General features: G+C 35.1%; 1 protein-coding gene across 2 annotated transcripts in view; it reads left to right on the top strand.

The window, feature by feature from the left end:
- grm8a (glutamate receptor, metabotropic 8a) overlaps window positions 1–24,995 on the top strand; it is a 226,784-nt gene extending 201,789 nt beyond the window's left edge. The window contains exons 8-11 of one of the 2 annotated variants that reach the window (XM_051107301.1): window positions 167–306; window positions 3,322–4,257; window positions 22,163–22,409; window positions 24,734–24,995. In XM_051107301.1, coding sequence (XP_050963258.1) covers window positions 167–306; window positions 3,322–4,257; window positions 22,163–22,409; window positions 24,734–24,783 — 1,373 coding nt within the window. In that variant the 3' untranslated portion in view covers window positions 24,784–24,995. Of the gene's footprint in view, window positions 1–166; window positions 307–3,321; window positions 4,258–22,162; window positions 22,410–24,730 lie in introns of both variants that reach the window. The other variant, XM_051107300.1, reaches the window with a different exon arrangement.
- The last annotated feature ends 202 nt before the right edge of the window (window positions 24,996–25,197 follow it).

Genomic DNA, 25,197 nt, shown 5'->3' with positions numbered 1-25,197 from the left:
AATCTGAATGTGTAGATCACCTGTTGAAAGTTCTGACCTGGAATTTTCATCATCTTAATCTGTAGATATGGCTTGGTTTCCTCCTTCAATGTAAAGAAAATAGTGCATTTTGTTACTATTTTAACAAAGTCTGATCATTACAAAACTGTCATATCCTGTGTTACAGGAAGTGCAGGGACTCCGGTGGTCTTCAATCAAAATGGAGATGCGCCTGGACGATATGACATTTTCCAGTATCAGATCACCAACAAATCGACAGCTGAGTACAAAGTGATCGGCCAGTGGACAAACAAACTGCATCTTAATGTGAGTGGAAAGCATGTTCTGGTCTTCTTAAGGAAATAATACATCCACGCATTCATGCATCCATCCAGAGTAATAACAAAGCATGCATGTTTGAGTCAGATACATTCAAGCATAAATGTTTGTAGGAAATCTTCTCTTTGCTGATGATGCATGTGACACGAATACTCTCGGGCCTTCATTAGTCAACGGGATGGAAGATAAGCTTGTAATGTTTTATGCCTGGCTGCGAAACAAAATTAATGGAGCCAGAAACGAGCCGTGTTTTCATGGCCAAAAGCTCTCGCAGCAGTGTGGAGAAGGAAGGCGTAGTTTTCCGATACGTGACGGAGAATCACAGCTCCTCTGGGCTTTGTGTCTGCGCAGGTGAGTGGGAGGGGAAGTGGTCGCTTAGCAGAACTGCGATCCAGCCCCCTGTAGTTCTCTAAATCTCGCTTCTTAACTCAGGTATCAAACCCTCCCCTTAAGCGCTTAAACTGATCAGCATTGGATGTGTTACAGAGTGCTAGTAATTTGCATTCAGCTCATTAAGGGCGACTCACTCTGGAAAAAAAGACTTCGTTAGCCTGAAAGTATTATGGCTCTGAACAAGGTTAACGTTTTGTTTTTGGAAAATCATTTTCACAATCAATACACACCAGCCAATAACTGTTTTGCAATTTGGCTGTTTACTGAAAAATGTGTGCGGGTCACTTTAAAGGGCTCTGTTTACTTACTGAAACTACTAATAAAACGTTCAATATGTAAATTGCTGAAGCGGTTATATTCTTTCCACTCAGATGCAAAAGATTGATGGTGTGTAAAATTAAATACAATTTTGCAAAACAAATACGAGTGGTGCGTGTCTTGGAAATTGCTCGTTTTTATAGGTGTTTTAAGCATGTTGCAGCCCAGTTGCAGCCCTGGGCATTTTTAACTAGGGTGCTAGGGTGTTATATTATTATGCAGTTGCTAGATGTTTGCTGGAGTGTTCTGGGTGTTTTTAGCATTTTGCTAGGGGGTTACTAGGTTGGTCTGGGTGTTTTTAATGTTCTGCTAGATGGTTACTAGAGTGGTTTGGGTGTTTTTAGAATATTACTATGTGGTTACAAGAGTGTTATAGGCATTAAGCTTTTTGATATGCAGCTTTTAGCTGGTTGCTGGGATTCCTAGAGCAGTTTTAGCATGTTGCAGTGGTAATATGGTTTGGTAATATGCTAAGGTAGCATACTGTTATGCAATTGCTAGATGGTTGCTGGAGTGTTCTGGGTGTTTTAAGCATGTTGCTACGGAGTTACTAGGGTGTTCTGGGTGTGTGTTTTTTTTTTAATTAGCATGTTATTAGGTGGGTGCTAGGGTCTACCCGGTGATCACTCCCAAATTATTTTAGCAATGTATAAATGTGCCTTCTTTGTTGAACACAATTTTGTTGTAATTTGTTTGCGTACCAGGTGGAAAAATTCAGGTAGCTTAAACAGAAGAACTGCACATCTTTGAGGTATTTGATTTTTGTAGCACAAATTATGTGGGAAGATCTGTGCTGCAAAATTTAGTATTTAGGGTTAGTGATTAGTTAAAATCCCTAACCCTATGCATACTACCGATGTTTGTAAATGGTTAGCATTTATTCCAATAGCGTTCAAATCCTTCTCACTGCCCATTACTGTCTTCAGGATGAATAAAACCAAATGAAACAGCTTAATGGTGAATGGTCAGTGTGGCTTTTGTTTCAGACAGAATGGGAAGAATCAAATGAAGGGATTTGGTCTTTCAATTATTCTTAAATACCCTTCATACCCTTTTATGTGATAAGTCAAATTAAAGTTCTGTTCATTTGCAAATGTTGTCTTTTTTTCATTTTAATATGTCCCTTCTTTTTTCGCTTCTCTAATTAAAGCCAATCTGTTTTTGCCAGGCATAATTTGTCTCAAGCATGAATAATTCATTCACGGCCATCGCTTTGCAGCAGGCAACAGTGAGAACCATAGAGCATAAGTATAGAGCTGTCCTTATTTGTCCCGCAGATTGGTCTGGCAAAATCGTTTTTTACGTGCAATTAAATTTCTTGCATAATACATAGCAGTCACTTTTCAAACTCGGGGTTTGTCATGTTATTTATTTCATCTCAAACGCTTCTGGCACAAGTTTGTCCCAAAATATATCTGTCATCAAAGTTGCACCCGGGAGCCAAACTGAAGCCGCACTTAAAAGAGCATCGTTGGCTTCTTATTTTCCTCAGCTTTCAGGCGCTAAGGGGTAATGAAGTGATTTCTTCTGCAAATATGACACAACCTACATCTGTGGGTAATGAGACTTCCTTTGAATGCACAGTTTCTAATATAACAGTACGCTTCTGGTCTTCATCTCTAACAGGACTTTTTTTGTTATCTTGGAGTAAGTGGACGTCACACGCTGGCAGACAGGCGACCTTTTTAGCGTGTTGCTAGGGTGTTCTGGGTGGTTGCAAATGAAGAGCTTACTGCCAAATCTCTAAAACGTTGTTGCTTGGTGAAAATCGTAAGATTGCTTAGAAAAGTAAATGTACACAGTTTCAGGTATTTGATTTATGTAGTATAAAGTATGCAGGAACTGTGCTGCAGATTATCCCTAACCATAACTATGAGTAATACTGATGTATGAAAAGTGTTAGTGCTGATTCTGACTCTCAAAAATGAACCTGAAAAGTTAAACTTGCGCAGTTGAGGAACGCTTTTGTTGTTCCCGCTTTTTTGCGTGTTCACGCAGCAGGACGAAAGTATGATTTTAGTTAGAGAAACGCCATTCTGGGGTGAGTAGGGTCTACCCAAGCACAGTGGGAACTACCAGTTACGTAGGTTACTGGTGGCAAGAAACTCAAACTCCATCAGGTGACAGAAAAGTAGGGGAAAAAACCTTGGGAGAAATCATGCTCAGTTGGGGCAGATTTGGGGCATGAACGAACACTGTTTAATACTGATATAGGTTCCAGCTGGTCCTGACAATATAACAGTATGTCTTTGGTCTAAGTATTTGACAGGACTTTTTTGTTATCCTTTGCAGGTGGATGCCATGCGCTGGCGGACAGGTAACCCCGTGCTTCCAGTCTCAGTGTGTAGCGTGCCTTGCCAAATGGGTGAAAGAAAGAAGATCGTGAAGGGTGTACCTTGCTGCTGGCATTGTGAGCGATGTGAAGGCTACCACTTCCAAGCCAGCGAGTTCAGTTGTGAGTTGTGTCCGTACGAGCAGCGTCCAGACCGCAATCGCACCGGTTGCATCCCCATCCCAATCATTAAACTCGAATGGCACTCTGCTTGGGCGGCCGTTCCGGTGTTCGTTGCGGTTCTTGGCATCCTGGCTACAAGTTTTGTGGTGGTCACTTTCGTCCGCTACAACGACACACCGATCGTACGCGCATCTGGTCGAGAGATGAGCTACGTGCTCCTAACAGGGATTTTTTTGTGCTACGCCATCACCTTCTTGATGATAGCCACGCCAAGTTTAGGTGTCTGCTCCTTCCGAAGGGTGTTCCTGGGTTTGGGCATGTGCTTCAGCTACGCTGCTCTCCTAACCAAGACCAACCGCATCCACCGCATCTTTGAGCAAGGCAAGAAGTCAGTGGCCGCACCACGGTTCATCAGCCCTGCTTCCCAGCTGGTCATCACCTTTAGCCTGATCTCGGTGCAGCTGCTCGGTGTGTTTGTGTGGTTTGCCGTCGATCCGCCGCACACGGTGGTGGACTATGGCGAGCAACGCACCTCCGACCCGGAGAAGGCTCGTGGGGTTCTCAAGTGCGACATCTCGGACCTGTCGCTCATCTGTTCGCTGGGCTACAGCATCCTTTTGATGGTCACATGCACTGTTTATGCCATTAAGACGCGTGGTGTGCCAGAGACCTTCAACGAGGCCAAGCCAATTGGATTTACTATGTACACTACCTGCATCATTTGGTTAGCTTTTATACCTATCTTCTTTGGCACCGCACAATCGGCTGAAAGGGTAAGTGAGATTTATGAAATCTGTAACTAAATGTATTCTCAATGTCAGTGCAAGTAATTGCTTTTTATATTGAATACAGCAAGTGTACCTTAGTTCTGGTCTGGCTTCTGCTAGGAATTGCCATGAATGCTTGAGTACTACGGCAGCAATGATCGTTTATGGAACCGTTGTATTTAGTATTTAGAAAACACTAGCAGAAAAGGTTTGTTCTTTACAATTTGAGTTCTATAACTTTTCTTTACAGCTTGGTCACTGGCTAGTTACCATGCATTCCTGTTGGCATGTGGTGTGAATGTTTGTTTATGTGCATGTGAGCTATAAGTGGCAGAATCTGCCTTGGGCTACAGATAGTAACGTCACCTGCTGGGTACCCTTTCACCTGACCCAGCAGGCAAAAACCTTCAGAACATTTCACATGTTAAAAGGCGAACCTAAAGAAGCCAAAACCAGGGTTTTACGTACTCTCAGACTGATGGATATTAGCTTCAGGTGCACTACAGGAAACAGACAAATGGGTCAGAGGCGATTAGGTGGGTGGTGATATTGATCAGACGGTGTGCAACTCATGAGGCATCTCTGAAATATCTGAAGCTTGAGTGAGCAGGGCTTGCATGAGTCTGGACAGTTCAGATATGAAAGAAAATCCAGTCATATTTACTCAACCTCACGTCATTCCAAACCTGTATGCTGTTGTTAGACTGATAAAATAATTGCATATAAGTTTAGAGCAACATGAGGTCATGTAAACAGTGACAGAATATTAATTTGTGGATGAATTAATAATTTAAAATGGAAGCAAATGTGTTTTTGAAACCCTGGAAGTATAATATCTATGCAAACAAGTTGCTCAGTAGTCTTTTGAATGCCCAAACTCTAGTGTTTGATTTCCTTTCACAGTAGTTCACGATAAAAGCTCATTACCACATTGCTCTTTAGTCACATTAGCCTCTCACTGTGACTGCCACGCTTTTGTGCTAGCCAAGAGAGACAATTATGGATATACCAATTATTCCTTACACTAACAAGCTTATTTATATTCTTATTTAACGCTAGAACTGTGGATAGATGGCGTTCTATTAACACAGACCCCCAACCCACTGCATTACTCAAGATAAGAAACAACGAAATGAATCAATTGATAAGAAAAAAGCCATCTTATTGAAAAAAGAATGAGCAGTTCTCATTGTCACGAATAATAAAACATGACCTTAAGTCTGTATTTATTGAACTATTGTCTGATTGGCAACCACATCAAGCGAAAGGACTTCATAATTGGTTTGCAATGAAAAAATGACGAGCCCTGAATTAATATCATTACAAAGAGTCAATTTTGTATCGGCTACAGCATTTGTGAAATGAACCACAGTAGAGAAGTAGATAAAATCCCACCGCCTGTAAAATATGCTTCCATTATAAAGAATGTGCTTTGGTTAATGCTTCAAAAATCAATTTGTGTGGATTTTCATTGCTGCGACTATTACCTCTCCATTTTACACTAGCATAAAGATATCAAGGCTGATTTGATCTACCTTCCTGCATTTGAGAATGGTATCACCCCAAAAACCAATACGTGCACTTTGACATTTCTAATGCAGAGACTCTGCAGAATCATAAAGAGTCAATAAAGTGCTTCATGAACAGCAGGCAATGTGCTCACGGCTCCTCAAGAAATCAATGCCTTCCAAAGGTGACTGGTTAAGATAATCACTCCACATATCTGTAGAATCAAATTACGGGTCTCGCATAAATCACAGGCAGATCATTTTATTGGGTTTTGTTAAGTTCACAGTGTGACCCGATCTCCCTTTGCGAACCCCATGTGTTTCTCATATAATTGAAATGCATGGTGAATTGATTTAAGTTTGGGTTATTTAGACTTTTTTTTTAAGTCAATTACTTCATATTGATGGAACTAAAGCAAATGAGTCTCTGCAGAACAATATTAGATATTGTAGCCAAAATTCACATTACTAACACTCACAGAGATGCCATTTCTCCCCATACAGTGTTGATTTTTGTAACTGTAAATTATCTGTTCGATTTGTTTACAGAGGTTCAGTGATTGATTTACAGATTTAAGCTTGTCGATTTTTTTTGGTCAAGTTTATTTTGTAAGTGAAGCAAGTGGGTCTCTGTAGAACAATATGATGGTCGTTAGTCAGTATGTACATTACTAACAGTCATGGAAATGCAATTTTTTTTTATAATTGTTAATGATTTTTTTTTTTTGAGGTTGGTTTTGCATGCTACTGCAGCTTATACATTAAATGCGTGTTTCAAGTGGATCAGTGTGTGAAATACATTGATATGCACAGTATTACTACAGCATTATCTATTAGCTATACAACATGGCAAAAGTTCTTAGTAAATACGCTTCTGTTACGGTTCAACTTATGACCCGATCTCCATTCAGAAGTAATTGAAATGTATGGTAAACTGATTTAAGCTTGGGTTATTTAGATTTTTCTTAAGGTCAAGTTTACTTTGTGCTGATGTAACTGAAGTGAATGAGTCTCAGTAGTGCAATTTAATGGCTGTTGGCCAAAATGTACATTATTAACAGTCACAGAGATGTTTTATTTCATCGTACGATGCTGTTTTTATAATTGCAGATGATTTGTTTGAGGTTGGCTCTGCATGCTGCCACGGCGTGTAAATGCACATTTCAAGCAGATCAGTGGGTGAAATACATTGATATGCACAGTAATATTACAACATTATCTGAAACGTAGCAAAGTTCTTAGTAACCGCACTTCTGTTATGGTAATCCTCTCGTGGGTGTAAGCATATTCTCGCTGGAGCGTGAAATATTCTACTATTTTTCTGTTATGAATGATGTTATGAAGATTTAAGTTTGCATAAGGGATATTACGCCTGAAATAACACAAGCAACTTGCACCTCCCGCGCAGTAATATCATTTACTCTATCCCAGACACCGTACCTAAACTGGATCTTTATGTGACATTTTAACGTTTTGGTTTCACTTTAGTGTCTTTAATTCCTTGAAGGCCAGCTTTGTTTTCAATTAGTTCTGCCACCTTTGTTCTTCAAGCTCTTGTGAATCAAAGACTAAGTGTTTGGTGGGGTTTTCTACATGAAACGATTTCATTTTCTATCCACTGTCCATTTTCGGTGACCTAGGAAAGACCTAGGATCGTTTAGAAGGAAAATCCACCTTATCTGAACCTTAGAAATATGCTAGCCAAGGCTGTCACTTCTTATTTGTAATATATCATATCTCTTCTGGACACACACACACTTCCATCACACAATTTCTCCTGCTGTATAGGATCATGCTGTTCAGAGTGGAAGTTGTATTACCTCAGATAAGCTTTAGTTACATTTGCCCTGCTAATATCATCATACATGAAGGCGAACCTGCCACAAAAGGCACTGGTCATAATTCATCCTCCCCAGCAGCTTTTCAATAGATGATATTCCTGCCGGTCGAGAGAGAGTGACCGCCCAAGTCCTTAGTGTGCCACGCGCCGTGCTATTAATCATGGGAAATCTGTGCGCAAGGGAAAATCGCTTCTGCTGCCTTGACTTAACGTGCTAAAGCTAATGCAGCGGAGAGAAGACACCATACAGAAGAGGAATAGAAACTTAGCTCAAGTTAGAGTCACAACAGCAAACAATAAGCTGAGGATGAGGTCAGCTGCAGTCATACAAACAACACATTAGTTTGAAAAGCGATTGGCTCTGCTTGTATGAATGGTTTCTTTATTGCATGCGCTTGCTTTTTCTTTCACAGCCCAGCCTCACACTGAGAAACAAGCCACTGGAAATGTTCTCCCGTGCACTACTAAAATGTCTCTCAGTGGCCATTTTTGCAATGTACAATATGGAAGCAAAAGCAGTAAGACTGTGAAATATTATTGCCATTTCTAATATTGGTTTCCTATTTTAATATACTTTAAAATATAATTTATTTCTGTGACACAGCGCTGAATTTTCATCAGCCATAACTCAAGTCTTTAGGGTTTTTCTGGAACCTCTGATACTTTATTCTTTAATTCTTTGATAAATAAAAAGTTAAAAAGAACTGCATTTATTCAAAATACAAATCTTTTCTAACAATATAAGTCTTTACTATCTCTTTTTATCCATTTAACACATCCTTGCTGAATAGAAGTATTAATTTCTTTAAATAAAAAAATAAAAAAATTACCAACCCCAAACTTTTGAATAGTAGTGTATATTGTAACACAAAATTACTATTTTGAATAAACACTGTTCTTTTTAACTTTTTTTTTTTATCGAAGAATCCTAAAAAAAAGTATCGCAGGTCCCAAAAAATAGTAAGCGGCACAAAGTTTTCAACACTGATTATAAATCAGCATATTAGAATGATTTCTGAAAGATCATGTGACACTGAAGACTGGAGTAAATGATGCTGAAAATTCAGCTTGCTTCACAGAAATAAATTATATTTTAAAGCATATTGAAATTGAAAACTGATATTTTAAATTGCAATAATATTTCACAAAATATATATATATTTTTTGTATTTTTGATCAAATAAATGCAGTCTTTATGAGCATAAGAAACTTCTTTAAAAAACATTAAAAATCATACTGATCCCAAATTTTTGAATGGCACTAAATACATACTTGTTAATACTTTGGTCTCGTTTATTACTAATTATCATTGTATTATTAATTATTTAGTGTTTCATTTATTAACACATAATTTAATAAATATCATATTTTTTACACTTATTTAATGTATTAACTGGCATGAATTAACAGTAAAATGTATTTTTTTTAATTTACTAATCTTTGTCAATGTTATTTTTAAATGCAATTGTTCATTGTTTGTTCATATTAGTTCACAGTGTATTAATATTAACAAATACAACTTTTAATTTAAAAAGTATTAGTAAAGCAACATTAAAACTAATAAACGCTGTTATAAATAACAAATGAATAACTAATAAATTATTGTTCATTATTTGTTCAAGTTAATTAGTATTAAAAAATGAAACGTGTTCTTATTTTTTATATTTTATATGGTTAGATATTTTTGTACACAAAGTGTGTTATTTGAACTGTTTTATTTGTTGATTGTGGTTGCATAATGTAAAGTGACATTTAATCTAACACGTTAAGCACTTCTGTTCAAATATTACACTTTGTGTTTGTATATTACGTGTAAATAATCATTCTGGATTGATTTCCAACTGAAACGGAGTATTCAACAAGAAAAAATGTAGCTTTAATTTATTAGATCATGAAAAGCGTGTGTTACATGCCCGACTGGCATCAGGTGTTTATAGGGGGTTGAAATATATGAATGTGAAAAGTCGTTATAGCAGCATAGCAGGTTATTAGATTTTGATGAAAGATTATACACACTAATTTTTTGTGTCTGAAATAATGTGCATCTATGAATCATTCACAGAAAAACAAGTAATGCTATTGAAGGTTTCCATAGTTTTCTTATTAAAGCATGACCAGATCACATGAAAAGCTGTCAGAGGCATCTGGAAATAACTGAGGTTTAAAAACAGCCACTGAAACAGTGATGTTTCCGTGTAACTCTCATTCACACTCACATTTTCCACATTGCACATTAAAACGCATTGATTTTTTGTTCTTGTGGTCAATTAGCCAAATGAATCTGTTTATCGAACAGGAAAAATGACACTAAGCCATTGAGCCATTGGTGCAGTGATGCTGATCATGGCAGGATGTCAGGCCTATAACAGCATTAAAGACGCTGTCTGAGTTAAAGAACTCTGTCTGACAGCATCCGGTGGTTTGAAAGCTGTCATTTATATCAGGACGCTGAAGGGATTTTCTTGGGATATTCAGAAAAGTCATGAACATTCAGACATGCCCTCTCATATTTTGAGCGGATTTTGAAAATATTTGTATTGGTGATTCTTCAGAAATCATTCTGATATGCTGATTTCCTGCTCAAGTAACATTTCTTCTTATCAGTGTTGATAGTTGTGCTGCTTCATATTTTTGTGGAAACAGTGAAGTCTCTATTGTAATCTAACATTAATCTAACATTAATTTTGATTAATTTAATGTGTGTGTATAATGTAATTGTTGTTATCCATGAATTTTTAAATTTACTGCTTTACAAAAAAAGGCAGAAAAATAGTGAAGCGCCTTTTTTTTAATTCAGATGGCAAATTAGTCAATAACAACAGAGAAAAGTACATAAAAACAAAGCCAGCAAGAATGCAAGCTATTGTCAAGGCCAAAGGAGGCATACAAATTATTAAATGGTTGGTTATTATGTGTGAATGCAGACTATTTAGTTGTTTCCGTTTCCTATTTGCCAAATTAAAGACAATAACATTTTTATTTTTATTCCAGTTTTTGACAGATTCCTAAAAAATATATATATATATATTTTTTCTTTATTATGACAGGTGGTCGAATAAATTTAAGCACATACTGTGCTTAACAAATCTATTAGACTGTTTTTATTGACTGTAATTAGGCATCTGAATAAAAATAATAATAATAAAGTGCTTCATTTTTTTTCTGCCTTTCTTGTAAAGCAGTAAATTCATGGATAACAACAACAATTACATTTTAGCGTTATAAACACTAGTTTGATTAAAGAGCTTACACATAGTGGTGGATTAACCTTTACAGAAACATAAAAATAATAATGCTAGTTTAAGACACCCATCATAAAACTACAGAAATTGAGACAACTGTCAAAAATGTCCCATTGCTGGCCATGTTTGCATCTGGTAAGGAGCCAGAGATTTTATATGTCTTAATTTACATAAATTTACATATAAGATGTTATCACTTCTCACTTTATTGCTCATTGCATTGTGCTTGTTCATGGCACAGTCTTACACTTGAACTACAAAATTGTAATCTAATCTGATTTTTCTCCAAATTTCTGGGTGGGAATTGTGATCAAAGACAAAGAAATTTACTGCGGTGTTTCACACATTTCCTCTTTCCGCGTCACCGTTTTGTGACAATATTAGGTATGAACACATTCAAGTTTCTGCGCATATTTAGCTAAAATATCTTGGACCTGGGTGGTCAGCGTTTAGGTTTAGCGTCTATTGAGTGCGCATATGTGTGGCATATCACTGGCATATGTGTGGCTAACCCTGCTTGATTAATTGTCGCTTAACTTCATGCTGTGTGATTGGGTGAACAGATGGATGTCAGCCTCACTTCCATCACTCTGATAACACACCTGAGCAGGAGTGTCAGCTATTAATTGCTGCTGTGAGCCTATGTGTAACCCTAGTGAGCGTCCGCTGCTGTCTACAACTAACTTCTGGAGATGCACTGATACTCGATGTGATTAAATCACTGGAGGTTAATAAGTCACTGTAATGTTTGGTTACTCAACTAACAGTATGAAAATGTGCAGAAAGTGTACTCACCCTCAGGCCATCCAAGTTTGTTTCTTCATCAGATTTGGAGAAATGCAGCATTGCATCACTTGCTCAGCAGTGAATGGGTGCCCTCAGAATGACTCCAAACAGCTGATAAAAACATTATCATAATCAACAACAAATTTTTGAATAGCATTTTACTTGCATAGTATTCTCTTCCACTATAAACAAGTATTATGAGGTTAAATGGGCCGTGAACACAATTTCATGTTGATTTAAAAGTTTTAAGTGGTTGAACTTTTCTGTGAAGTTAATTTTCTCCGACAAAGATTCACAAACGGTTTCAAAAGCTTTTCCGCTCTGATGCAAATCTGTTATGAACATTAATTCCACATCATGTCAGACTTTTTCCTGTGAAACTTGATTTAATTGAGCGCCGTGTTTTCCAGAGTTGCCCTCAAGTTGGACTTTAGTGACATAACTGCGCAAGAAAAAAAGATTGCTTTTTTAATTTATTCAAATGAATGACTGTAGGAAATCTCACACACCTGTTTATGGTGACCAGATGTTGTCGATGTGCCATGCTGGTGTTAAAGTATGAATCCTCTACAGCTGCTGAGAAAACAAAAAGAAAGATAAAATACATTTTTCGTACCTGTGCATGCCGTGAGCGCCTCGCACAAAGATAATTTGGTTGTCCTCAGACAGCTGTGTCACACAAAGTTTGTATTTCAGATGAACAGCGTGAATTTGTTACACATTTGCATGCAGTTAAAATAAAGTTTCTACTACTTTGAGATGCATGAGTTTATCAGTCATGCAGATTTAATAAATGCACACTAGGGTTGTAACGATATGAGATATGAAACAGCCTAACCGTGTCAGAAAATATCACAATTTCACAGCATACAGTATCACATAATGTGATTTGATATATTTCAGGTAGATGTAAATGTTTCTTAAGGAAAAAAATCTCTCAGTGAAAAAATAAATGGAAAAAAAATCAGCTAATGCTATAAACTATACAGGGAACCCTCACATTTTGTTAATTAATAATAGTATTAAAACTACTACTATGAATATATCACCCCAAACTTATTACATACATTTTATACTTAACTACTACTTATTATATATAGCCTATAATATTCACACTTAAACAAAAACACTGTATGCACTGTAAAAAATTTCCCTGTAAAAAAACGGTAATCTACTGGCAGCTGTGGTTGCCAGCAAAGTGTAAAGTGTGTTTACTGTAAAAATACAGTGTGCTACTGTTTTTGAAATTAACAGCAAAACGCCGTTTTGTCATCTACAGTATACAACTGTAATTTAGCAGCATATATCTGTTAAATCACATAACCTACAATACAACCATTTAAATTGGTATTTTTCATATAAACTTGAAGACTGATGATATTCATAGGTCAATTATTGATCCATAGGTTAATGAGTAAACAAGATCCTCTCTAGTGTTGCATTGCTATCTATCTAGCTAACTAACTACATTGGACAATTTACCTGAGGTAGCTTTAACAGTACACAAGTGTTTTATTAAATGTTTTATTTAAGTTACGTGACAGAAACACATAAAGCATAAAGTCCAGAGAACTTTACTCACGCATCAACTGAAAACATCACAGACTAAAAGATTGATCTTGCGGTTTAAGAAGCCATATAGAGGTACTTAAAGTTAAAAGAAAAAAATGAATATTTTGGGATGGCTATACTTACCTCGCATCAGCCTCATCTGCTGCGTTTGTGACGCAATTTGAGATTCTGGCGGGCCAGGGGGAAAGAGATGCGCAGCTAATATTCTCCGCTTCACTGATTTTTTTTTCCTTCAGTATGCAGTAAATAAACAAATGTAGACGGCATGATAAATATAAAATGTAATATAATAGATTAATATCACTTCAGCCATTATGCAAACCAATGTTTAATGCCAAAATAAAATTAAATCGCTCCCTCTGCCCTCCTAAACCTGAACTGCAACAGATTACACGTGATTTTTTTTTTTAGTATTATTAATATATTATTTTCGTTTTTGCTAATATTTAAAAGTTGATTGTATTTTTATATTTTCTGTTTTTAATTTAATTTTACATAAAGTTGTAGTAGTGTTTTCAGTTGAATTCGTTTATGTAATTGTTATTGATTTTTAGTTATTAGCATTAGTTAATTGTTTTAGTTTTAGTTGTTTTACAAAAAAGTACAATTTTTAATGGTTTTTAAAGTTTCTTCTGCTCACCAAGCCTGCATTTATTTGATCCAAAGTACAGCAAAACAGTGACTTTTTGAAATATTTTACTATTTAAAAGTATTATGCTTTCAGTTTGAATGTATTTTTAAAATGTAATTTATTCTTGTGATTTCAGCTGAATTTTACCATCGTTATTCCAGTCACATGATCCTTCAGAAATCATTCTGATTTGCTGCTCAAAAAACATTTAGTATTATTATTTTGAAAACAGCTGAGTAGAATTTTTTTTTTTTTTTAGGTTTCTTCGATGAATAGAAAGTTCAGAAGAACAGTGTTTATCTGAAATAGAAATCTTTTGTAACATTATAAATGCCTTAATCATCACTTTTGAACAATTTAAAGCATCCTTGCAAAATAAAGGTATTCATTTCTACAATTTCTTTAAAAAAAAAAAAAGAAATTAAAATACAATTATACTGGTTCCAAGTTTTTGAATGATATAGTGCATAAATGCTGATCTTTGGATCTTTCTATTCATCAAAAAAACCTGAAAAAAAAAAAAATAAAAAAAATAATATTGATATCAATAATAATTAAAAAAAAATTCTTGAACAGCAAATCAGCATATTAGAATAATTTCTGAAGGATCATGTGACACTGAAGACTGGAGTAATGATGCTGAAAATTCAGATTTGATCACAGGAATAAATTACATTTTAAAACATATTCAAATAGAAAGCTATATAATAGTTCTAGTTGTACTCAGATCAGTTGCATGTGATGTTTGCTGCTGAGTAAAATATGATTTTGGGCAGAAAGTGAGAAATAGTGTAGTTCTGTGATCTGTTTTTGAATGAATTTTACATTTACTACCCAGAACTCCCCTGTTTGCCCACCCTCCAACACCTACACATGGGGTTGTGCTCTCTGGCCTAGAAAATAACATGTGCCGTCACCTGAGAAATAGCCTTTACAAACCTGTTCAAATGAGTTCTGTGAGCCGCAGGCTTTGGAAATGGAGAACTATTAGAAGTCCAGGCTGATAGTCTGCTGGCTGCTTCTGTACGAGGATTCTTCAAAACTAATTAAGAGTGACACGGGGGCATTGAGAGGCTTCATGAAACACCAGGGGAATTGGCAGGCAGAGGAATGACTGACACCACGCAGGTCGTTTCTAGAGACAGAGCTCAACGTGAGGTCTGTGCGCGCGTGCGCTTCGCTATCGGATCATGCGGCAACAGTAATTCAGATTTTATTGCAATCCGTCGTTCTGTTCGGCTGGGCGGAAAGGAAACAGATCAGGAATAAGGCAACGAGACCTCCTCGCCAATAACACACAATCTCTGACCCAAAAGCTAGAGAGATCCCTATCTAAAGAGAATGTTTAAGAAAACTGTGCTTTCAATACACATTCTTCTTCTTTTTGTAAGACCATGTTATAGCAAAGAGTCAGAATGAAGGAATGTAAGTGTAAATCAGAGAAAAATATTTAGAATCTTAATCTTTAACCAAAATATAATAATTTACTTAAGTACATTATTCGTTAATATTGACAACACTGTTTTAAAATGTCCTTCTTATACATTGTAATTATGTATTATTACATACAGATGACCCTAAACCAAACCCTAATCCTATAGTAAGTACATGTTGTTTATAAATATTAAATATGTATTGCACAGCAACAAGAAAACCTTAAAGTAAAGTGTATCCTAATTGTTTATTTAATTTTATTATTTGTCTCATTTCATAGCCTGTTTCACTTTGAAATCCATTACATTGGACGTACATGAGACTTGTGAACATAGTCTCATTAATAATAATAATAATGATAATATAAAAACAAGTAGCAATAAAACATTATCACATTGTTTGCATATATATGTATATATTTAAAAATACAAGAAATATTTTAGTACAGCGTGTATATTTAATCAAAAAATAAAATTATTTAAATAAAATAAAATAAAACAAAAAGGTTACACTTTAAAGTGTGATTGTTGCAGTTCAATTATTTAATTTTCTGGTAATTAGTTGCATGTAATTATACATAATTTACTGTTATTACTGTAGAAAGTACACTGTAAAATAAAACCTGTAAAATAATCAGGAATTAAATAATTATATTTTAAAATAAAGATTACATACATATACATTACTTTTTCTTCTAATTGTAAATGTATACAGTTTTAAAAATAAGTAAAACTCTAAATCATTTATATGCCTGACATTTGTTTTTGTTGCATTTTTGGTAAACAGATAGATATATTTATAGTATTGTGTTATTATAATACAGCATACCATTGGCAAATTGTATGTTTCAGATCAATCACTTATATAGACAGCAATGCGTCTGTGAGCTAGTGTATACTACAGTTGCTTTCCTCACTTCACAGCTCTGATCATGTGTGAAAGCATGTATACAACTGGATACCTGCAGGGTAATTGAATCCACAGCAGCGCCACCGTTTTATTTAGCTCTGGCTCTGAAAAGCATTAAGGAAAAGTATAATGTAGACTTTAAATACAACTCTATATGCTACAATCATCTGTTTAACTTCAGACCTCAAGAGTTCTCGAGGAACTTCTATGAAATTGACACAATGAAGTGCTCAGTGTGAAGGCGTTCATTCACACAATCATATGCGCTCGGCCTCTTTTTGTTACTGCAGTACTTCAAAAAATTCACTGCGTCCTGGTGTGATTTTTGTTTTTATTATTCCTATAGCTTATATACGGCTGATTCTATTATAAACCCACTGGGAAAATGTTTTAAAACCCGTTGAGATTTGATTTAGCCTCTATTTGGCAGGAATTTTCCAATATTATTCTAACTTTAAGAGCTTGCAGGGTCAGTCATGAGGAATCAAATTTACATTGATTGATAGAGTGTGATGTATTTTACTGTAACTTTACTGTAACAGATCCAAAATAACTGCAAAAATGGCTGAATTATTTTAAAGAAAAAACACACAGTGTAATGCAACATTTGGTAACAAAAAATGTAATATATTTAATTTAATGAATAAAATAAAATCAATCAATGATTAAAATACTTTAAAATTGTATGATATAAAATGGGTTTATTTTAAAAACATGATCTTTTGTGACAACATAGATCTTAAAACTGATAAATAAAACATGGTAACACTTTACTTAGTCTTCATGTGTAATGCATTACAAAGGGCTATAAAGGGTATATAAAATGCATAGTGTAACAATTAATTGATAAGTGTTATGATGTATTATATATATATATATATAACTGTGGTTACAATTATTTATGAGATTGTACAGTGCATTATAAGGTGCATTACAAGGCATAAATAATGCATTAAAACTACTTGCATTATATATAAAGGCTTTAAGTAAAGTGTTACCTAAAATATTTATTTTTAAATGTAAAATTAAGTTATTGCTTAAATTCAAGTACAATCAACTTTGCTGTTAAAGTCATTCCAACTTAAATTACATTAAACTGGCTTTAAAAATGAGTTGAACCTTGTACAACTCATAAAGTTAAAAATTGATTAATTTATGTTGATGAGTTAATGTACAAACATGCTGTCACAACTTATTGGTCATATAGTTTTCCAGTAGTATTTATTTAAAACAAAATTATATGTAATAAATCAGGGATATTATAATAAATTAAATTATTTTTTTAACCTGAAATTAAAATATTAAGATATATTGTATTAAGATATATATTTAAAAGAAAAAATCAAGACAGAATTTCTCATTTTCATTTAGTTTGATGTGCTAAAATAAAATTAAAACAGAAAAAGAAATTGATGAATACTATACAGACATTTAAAAAAAAACTTAGCTAAAATTAAAATGAAAAAAGACAAAAATCAAACTTATATTGAGCTGTGAAGTCTCTGGTTCAGTGACTGTGTTTTTAAAGTTCTGTCTGGATCCTGAGGGTTTATGGGAGTATTAAGTTCTAACAGCATAAGCCACTGATATGTGGCGTTTCTGCCAGAGCCGGCGGTCATAATACAGCACAGGCGCACAGATCGATACATTATATTCCCGCCGAGTGGAAGATGATGGCAAATAGCATCAGAGATGTCATGTATTCTATAGCTGTCCCCAGAAAAGCGGACGTTTAAAGCCGAAGTTTCTGAGAACTCAAAAGTTTGGTGATTATATATAATGAGCAGTGTTTCCTCTGACTGGTATTAACGGCAAGGTTGTTAGTCTGAAGTGATTTCTTTGATCTAGAGGCAAATTAACGCTGAGTTATATGTAGCTTTTAGTGGAAAACCTCCAATCTGTGTCAGACCGCTTTGGATCGATACCCAAGGAGCCGGGCTCAGGTGATTACCTGCAATTTCTGACCTTAGAAACCAATTCAGTATTTGAGTTGTTCTGTGCTGTGTGTGTAAGGATGATATACATATTTCCTTAGCTATCAAATTTTAGAAATTAAATTATATATATTTTAGAATTGATCAAAAATGCATTATATTATTATATGAGATATTTTTACAATTACAAATATAGCTGGAAGCAGTGATTACCAGGGTTCAAGCGCTTTAGGTATTTAAGCACATAAGGAAAAAGACATTGCATATTATTTAGCAAGCCTGTAACCACCTAAATCGATTATTAAAAAAGCATTGTCAAATCCAAGTGATTTACCATAGAAATATGTTTTTATAACATTTATGACTGTTCTCCCTGAAACTTTGCATGCTTGTTTAGAATCACCTGTCGCATGTGCTCAGTGGGTTTTGTGAAGTTTTGAGTTTTTGTTTAGGCTTTATAGGCTTTTGGGTATATTTGGACAGGCCCCTGTTATAGCTTTCCAAAGGGTAAATTTCAATGTTTTTGATAATTATTGACGTAGACAGTCCAGAGAATTGTACTGCAGTGTTTTTTCCAGACTAGTACTAGGAGTAGTTCGCAAAAGTAGGTTTTTCACATCTTGTCAATCATTTAAAAAATGGTTTGATTGACAGCAGTAGTTCTAGAGGCAAAGTTGTTCAGAACGAGGAGGTCTATCATACGACCTTTGAGGCTGTGAGTGAAACAGACCCACCAAGTTTCGTTCCGATCACCCTCCGTTAACCTTGTCTAATAGATGCTCAAACTTCATCGGCCAATGGCCATGTTTTTTTTTTTTTTTTTTAGATATGCAAATATCCCCATAGACACCTGTGGCACTTTGGACCAAGACCGTGCGCAGTGATTTTCATGCTGATAGGACAAATGGTTGCCTAGTTGTAGCCATTTTTAAGTTTTTTCCCCTCTTATAGCGCCACCAAGTGGCCAGTCTCCACAATTTTTTTCCTGTGACCTCAGCTTGTGCTCTTACATAAGTGTGCCAAGTTTGGCATAGATATCTCATTCCTTTGCCACGGGGAGTCGAAAGTCTTTTTTTGTTGATAATTATTGATATTCACTCTCCAGAGAATCTTTCTGCACTGATTTGTTTCTGATTGGGTGAAGAACCTAGGACTGGTTCGCAAAAGTAGGTTTTGCAAAAAATGCAAAATACACTTTAAAAAAACAATTTGTTGAGTCAACTTAAAATAATTTGTTACACGGCTGCCTTAAAATTTTAAGTTTTGTCAACTCAAAAAAAGGTTTGGCCAACTTGAAATGTTAAGTTGTACCAAGTGACAACTTAGATATTTGATTTAATTCAACTTACAATTTTAAGGCAGCTGGGTAACAAGCCCAGCTTTAAGTTTAACAAACCAAATATTTTGTTTAGTCAACTTAAATATCTAAGTTGTCACGTAGTACAACTTAACATTTTTAAGTTGACTGAACTTAAAATTTCTGGGCATCAGGATAACAAATTATTTTAGGTTGAGTCAGCAAATTGCGTGTTTCTTTTTATTTTGTTTGTTTGTTTTGTTTTTTACACTGTACCTGAAAATTTCCCCAGGCTCACGATCAAATCGTGTTTTGTCCGGCATAAGCCAAGGATTCCAATGAGATGGGACAATTGAGCCTGCGGTTTAGGAGTTATGAGTGATTTCATACTTTAGATCGCTGTAGTGCCCCCGTCAGGCCGATTGGGGTGAGACTTGGTCACATTGTGGCGGTGTGGTGTGGTGTGAGTACTACCATCCCTCCAAGTTTCAACTCTCTACGACTTATGGTTTGGTCTGCACAATCAGTTTTGCGTGAAAATCGCTCATCCGGAACCATCTAACAATTACAATACGATTTCAGCGCTATGCGCTTGAACCCCTAATAACGGTTTTCAATTTGAATATATTTTTATAATTTTTTTCTGTGATGCAAAGCTGCATTTTCAGCATTATTACTCTAGTCCTCAGTGTCACATGATTCTTCATAAATCATTCTAATATGCTTTTTTTCTTTACTTTCTGTATTAGGCCTTATCTAGTGTCTATTTGAACATTTAGCATGTCTCCTTCCTGTTTGGCAGCTCATATTTTAGGATCTCGCTCCTGCAGCCTGTTTCTGTTCTGTAAATGCCACTAAGCATTTACCCCAGTGGATTGTCTTGAAAACCGCACTGATCTCCGCTCTCACTCACCAGTGCCATCCAGTCCAGTCCCGTTATGGATCAGTGGGTTGCTGGAGCTGCTCTCTGACCAGTGCTTTTCATTACGCTTCTACATTAGCACACTTACTATTATCTGTCTCTGGTTTCACTGTGCGTTTGGACTCAAGCGTGTCTTGCCATCTGCTAGCAGTCGTTCTCTGTGATTTTTACCCCCTGCTGGAGACAGAGATACACATGAGTGCTTAGCCTTTGAGGATTCTTCTTCTGTTCGCTTGTGTGTGTGTGTGTGTGTGTGTGTGTGTGTGTTCACAGGACTCAGTGTGTCTTGTGTGCTCATGTCTGTTAATTGAGTAAGAGCTTTCATTTTTAAATTCTAATTAAGAAAAGTTGTAAATCTGTCTCTGAGTGTGAGCATGTGTCCTTATCAGCCGCTAATTATGCTTCCAGCATCTGAGAAGTCTTGATGTGTGTGTGTGTGTGTGTGTGTGTGTGTGTGGAGGTCTTAGGGTTTCTGTGAATTCTTGTCAAACTCAAGAAGCCTGGTGAATAGCAAAAATCACACGGTAAAAATGATTTTTCAAAGTTAAATAAAACAGATTATTGGATTTCCTTTTTCAAGGAAATGCTATTTCAGCCTTTCTGTTTCAAAATGTCATACTTAAAAGTCACTTGCCATTTCCTGCCAATTTACCAGCAATTTCTGAGTCAAAATTGTTTCTGCATCGCATTTTTCACCCTTGATTTGAGCATCAAATATTTATTTTTTCTTATTTATTTATTTATTTATTTATTTATTTTATTATGCACACAATAAAAAACATTTTTGCTCCTAATTTCTGACACTTTTTCATTAATTTGATTCTGAATGTATTTCTCATAAATGACTGTATCTCTCATAATTTAAATTTATTTCTCATGATTGTGACTTTGTATCTCAGAATTCCATCTTTATTTATCATAATTCTCTTTAAATCTCTTAATTCAAAATGTATTTCTTATCATTTTGACTTCATATATCATAATTTTTGACTTTATTTTTAATAATTGACTTTATATCTCAGAATCCCAACCTTATTTCTTACAGTTGTCTTTATATCTAATAATTACAATTTTATTTTCATAATTATGATTATATCTCATAATTGCAACTTTATTTAATCATTTAATTTAATCATTTAATTTAATTTTTGACTGTATATCTGATAATTCTGAATGTATTTTATATAATTGACTTAATATCTTAGAATTCCAATTTTGTTTTTCCACAATTGACTTCAAATTAAAAAAAAAAAAAAAAAAAAAAAAATCATGATTATAACCACTGAAATATTTTTCACATTACAGTAATGTATTTTTTTTTTCTTTTTTGATCAATTTTTATGTATTTATTTATTTAGGCATGCACTTAATTGTCATGAAAATAATGTCACAATGCATATATTTTTTATAGCAATGTAACATCTTATTTTTGTCATTTGTAGTGTGAAAAAATGTCAAAACTGATTTTTTAAAAAAATCTATATTAAATGTCATTGTGTTGTTGTTGTTGTTGTTGTTACATTATTACATTTGTTAAGTATTAACTATATGATATGTGTATGAAACCTCAATTTGGCATAAAAATGATTTTTGGATGACCTTATTGTATAACTTATTCATTTGCTAGGCCTTACAGGAGCCGCTGTTACATTTCTGAAGGTTTTAAATTGTGTAAAAAGATCCAGAAACTGCCTAGAGAGATGTCAAACTCCAGAGAAAGGAACTGCATACAGATCTGGTCTTTTTCTGACTTACCTTGACTTTCCCCCTCTCTCTCTCTCTCTCTCTCTCTCTCTCTCTCTCTGTCTGTCTCCATCTGATGTGTGTTGTTTTCAGATGTACATCCAGACCACCACCCTCACCATCTCTCTCAGCCTCAGCGCGTCTGTGTCTCTGGGGATGCTGTACATGCCCAAAGTCTATATCATCATCTTCCACCCGGAGCAGAACGTGCCCAAACGCAAGCGCAGCTTCAAAGCGATCGTCACTGCCGCCACCATGTCAGGAAAACTAGTACAGAAGGGAAGCGACCGGCCCAACGGGGAAGTGAAGACCGAGCTTTGTGAGAGCATGGAGACCAACAGTGAGTCCTTCACCTATGTAGAGCAAAATAGTGCAAATCCCATTGTTGATTTTTTGCACTTTTCACATAAAATGCTATTATTCTTCTCAGAGCTTTTAAAGCTTTTCTAAAGTGAAAAAAAAATATAATAATAGGAAATATGCTTTGATAATCGAAGGCTGCTGCGGTCACCATTGCACTTTATTTCTACTCTGTTAGCGTCACATTTTTTCCCTCCAGATGTTTAGTAAATGTTCCAGTATGTCGAACATCTGTTTAATACAAAATAGTAGACTTAACTAAACACAAGCCTTGAAGACCAAAAGTTTCCCGCTGATATGTTTGCCGGAGGTAGACAGGCAAAGTAAAGTGTGACATCAATGTTCACGTTTTTTTTAGCATATCCGACTAGCTGCGTTTATTTGCCAGCTTGAGAAATTTTCTGGCTCTTTTTTTTTTTTTTTCCTCCAAAGTGCTGGATTATGGAGTGTTGAAAATTTAATCACTCAGAAGTGATCCAAAGCTTTGAGGGGAAATAAGCCCATTTTAAGTCATCAAGCCAATTATTTTGTTCTGTGCTGCGGGTGATGCTTTGCCTTATGAAACATTAAAGCGCAACTCGTGTATCAGTATCAAGACCACCCAAAACTTTTGCTGACTAAATTAGACAAGTTTGTATTTCATTCTTGGCCGTTGTGATACTTTAATTTAGTAAAGAGATGAGAAAAAAAAATGGTTGAAATGCCGAAATGCCGCCAGCCAGTAGTGGTGGAGTGTTTGATTCATCATCTTATGAATCCGTTCAACAAAAAGATTCGTTCTGTAACCATTTATGCAGGTTTCATTGTTACACCACCTGTTTTTAAGAACATCTTGCTAACGTTCCTTTCAAAGTATAAAAATGTAATTTGTGAATGTTCTTTAAACATTCAAAATGTTTTTCTTGGTTATGCAAAAGTTAAGGGAACATTCCATTTTATCATTTTGCAAATATTACGGGAACTTTAAAATTTTCTTGGAACATTCTGACACAAGTTTAAAAAGTGTAAAATATTTAACATTTAGATAAATGTTAGACAAACATCCAACTAAAATGTTTAAAAGAAAATATATATAATAATATCAAAGAAAATATATCCCATAAAAAATTTAAAATAATATTATTCTGTGGTTAAATTGTGAAAACATTATTAAATGCCAGGTAACTTGGGACAAATTTTGTACTTTAATTTGCACTTTAACTGTGGAGAAGTAGTGCTGAAGTCCAACTAAAGATATACTTATATTTGATTGTGCTAAAGTGATACTATTGCAAGTATGTTTTAGGTACACTTTAAATAATATCATTCTTTAAAAGCAAAATATTTAACATTTAAAAAAAATGTTAGATAAGCATCCAACTAAAACGTTTCAGAAAAATATATATCTCATGAAAAATGTAAAAATATTATTTTTTGTGGTTAAATTTTGAAAACATTATTAAATACCAGATAACTCGGGACAAATGTTCTACTAATGTTTGGAAGAATATTTATTTGTAAGTTTAAGAGAACGTTAATTGAATTTCTGAGAGCGTTCCCTCTTAGCTGGGTTGTGTATTTTGAATGAATCATTGAATTATTCACTCAACAGTTTTGTCATTTGCAACACAAGAAAAATTAATCAAGGAGAGACTACAATTAGGATTTGCTTAAAAACACTGATTCATTAGATAAGAAAACACCAAACCAGACAAGTTTATACATAACAGTATGTTTACTGCTGAATGAAACACCTGCTAGACTAGTCTAAACAGATTTGTATTTGTCTTGTTTATTCGACTCTTTGCCACTTTTATGAACAATTTGTTTACTCAAAAGATTCATTCACAAACACTGATTTATTCACCAAGAAAACACCACTAACAGACAAATGTAACTTCTCTAGGGCTGTCAAATGATTAATCGTGATTAATCGCATACAAAACAAAAGTCTGAGTTTGACTAATATGAGTGTGTGTACTGTGTGTAATTATTATGTATATATAAATACAAACACATTCGTGTATATATTTAAGAAATATTTATATATAATATATTATAGGTTAATATACTTAGAATATATTAAAGGTTCTTTGTAGACACTGACAGCTCTTTAACGAGAGAATCTTTAGATTGAAAGTAGGTTTTTCCCATTTTTAAAATGTTCTTCACACTTTGCAGAATCGCTGCCAAAAAAAACCTTTTATTTTTATGAGCAGTGACCATAAAATGATGCTTGACTAAAATACTTGACTTGCGCAGGTAATGCGCACGCAGTCGAGCGAGAGCGAATGTGATTCTCTAATGTGTTTTCCTCTCCAGCAGCATCTTCCACCAAGACGACATATGTCAGCTACAGCAATCATGCCATCTGAAGAGGCACACTCTCTGTGGGCGGAGCCGAGGGCGGGGCCCTGTCTGAAGCAGGATGCGCTGACAGGCAAATGGACCTGGAACGGGCATCTGAGCATGAGATTTTTATATCGTTCTGCATCAATCTAAAACCTGCAGCATCCTGGGACATGAACGGACTTACGGGACCTTCCAGTGAGACTGCTATCCTGCGTTCAAGAGCTACCGATCCTGCCATGAACACACGTGAACACGCACACACTCACAAAACTGAAGGTGCAGGCTTGCAGTCATACAAAAAATAACTTTCCACAAATAATCGTGTAAACATTCTGCAGATGGAGACGTTCACGGTAAAACTTTGGAAATGTGGTTGTAAAAAAAGAGAAAATATATGAAAACTACCAGAGTCAAACTATGTTTGTTGTTATTGTATT

The sequence above is a fragment of the Labeo rohita genome, chromosome 4 (genome assembly GCF_022985175.1).
Source record: "Labeo rohita strain BAU-BD-2019 chromosome 4, IGBB_LRoh.1.0, whole genome shotgun sequence".
Lineage (NCBI taxonomy): Eukaryota > Metazoa > Chordata > Actinopteri > Cypriniformes > Cyprinidae > Labeo > Labeo rohita.
This window is presented reverse-complemented; position numbering and strand designations above follow the sequence as displayed.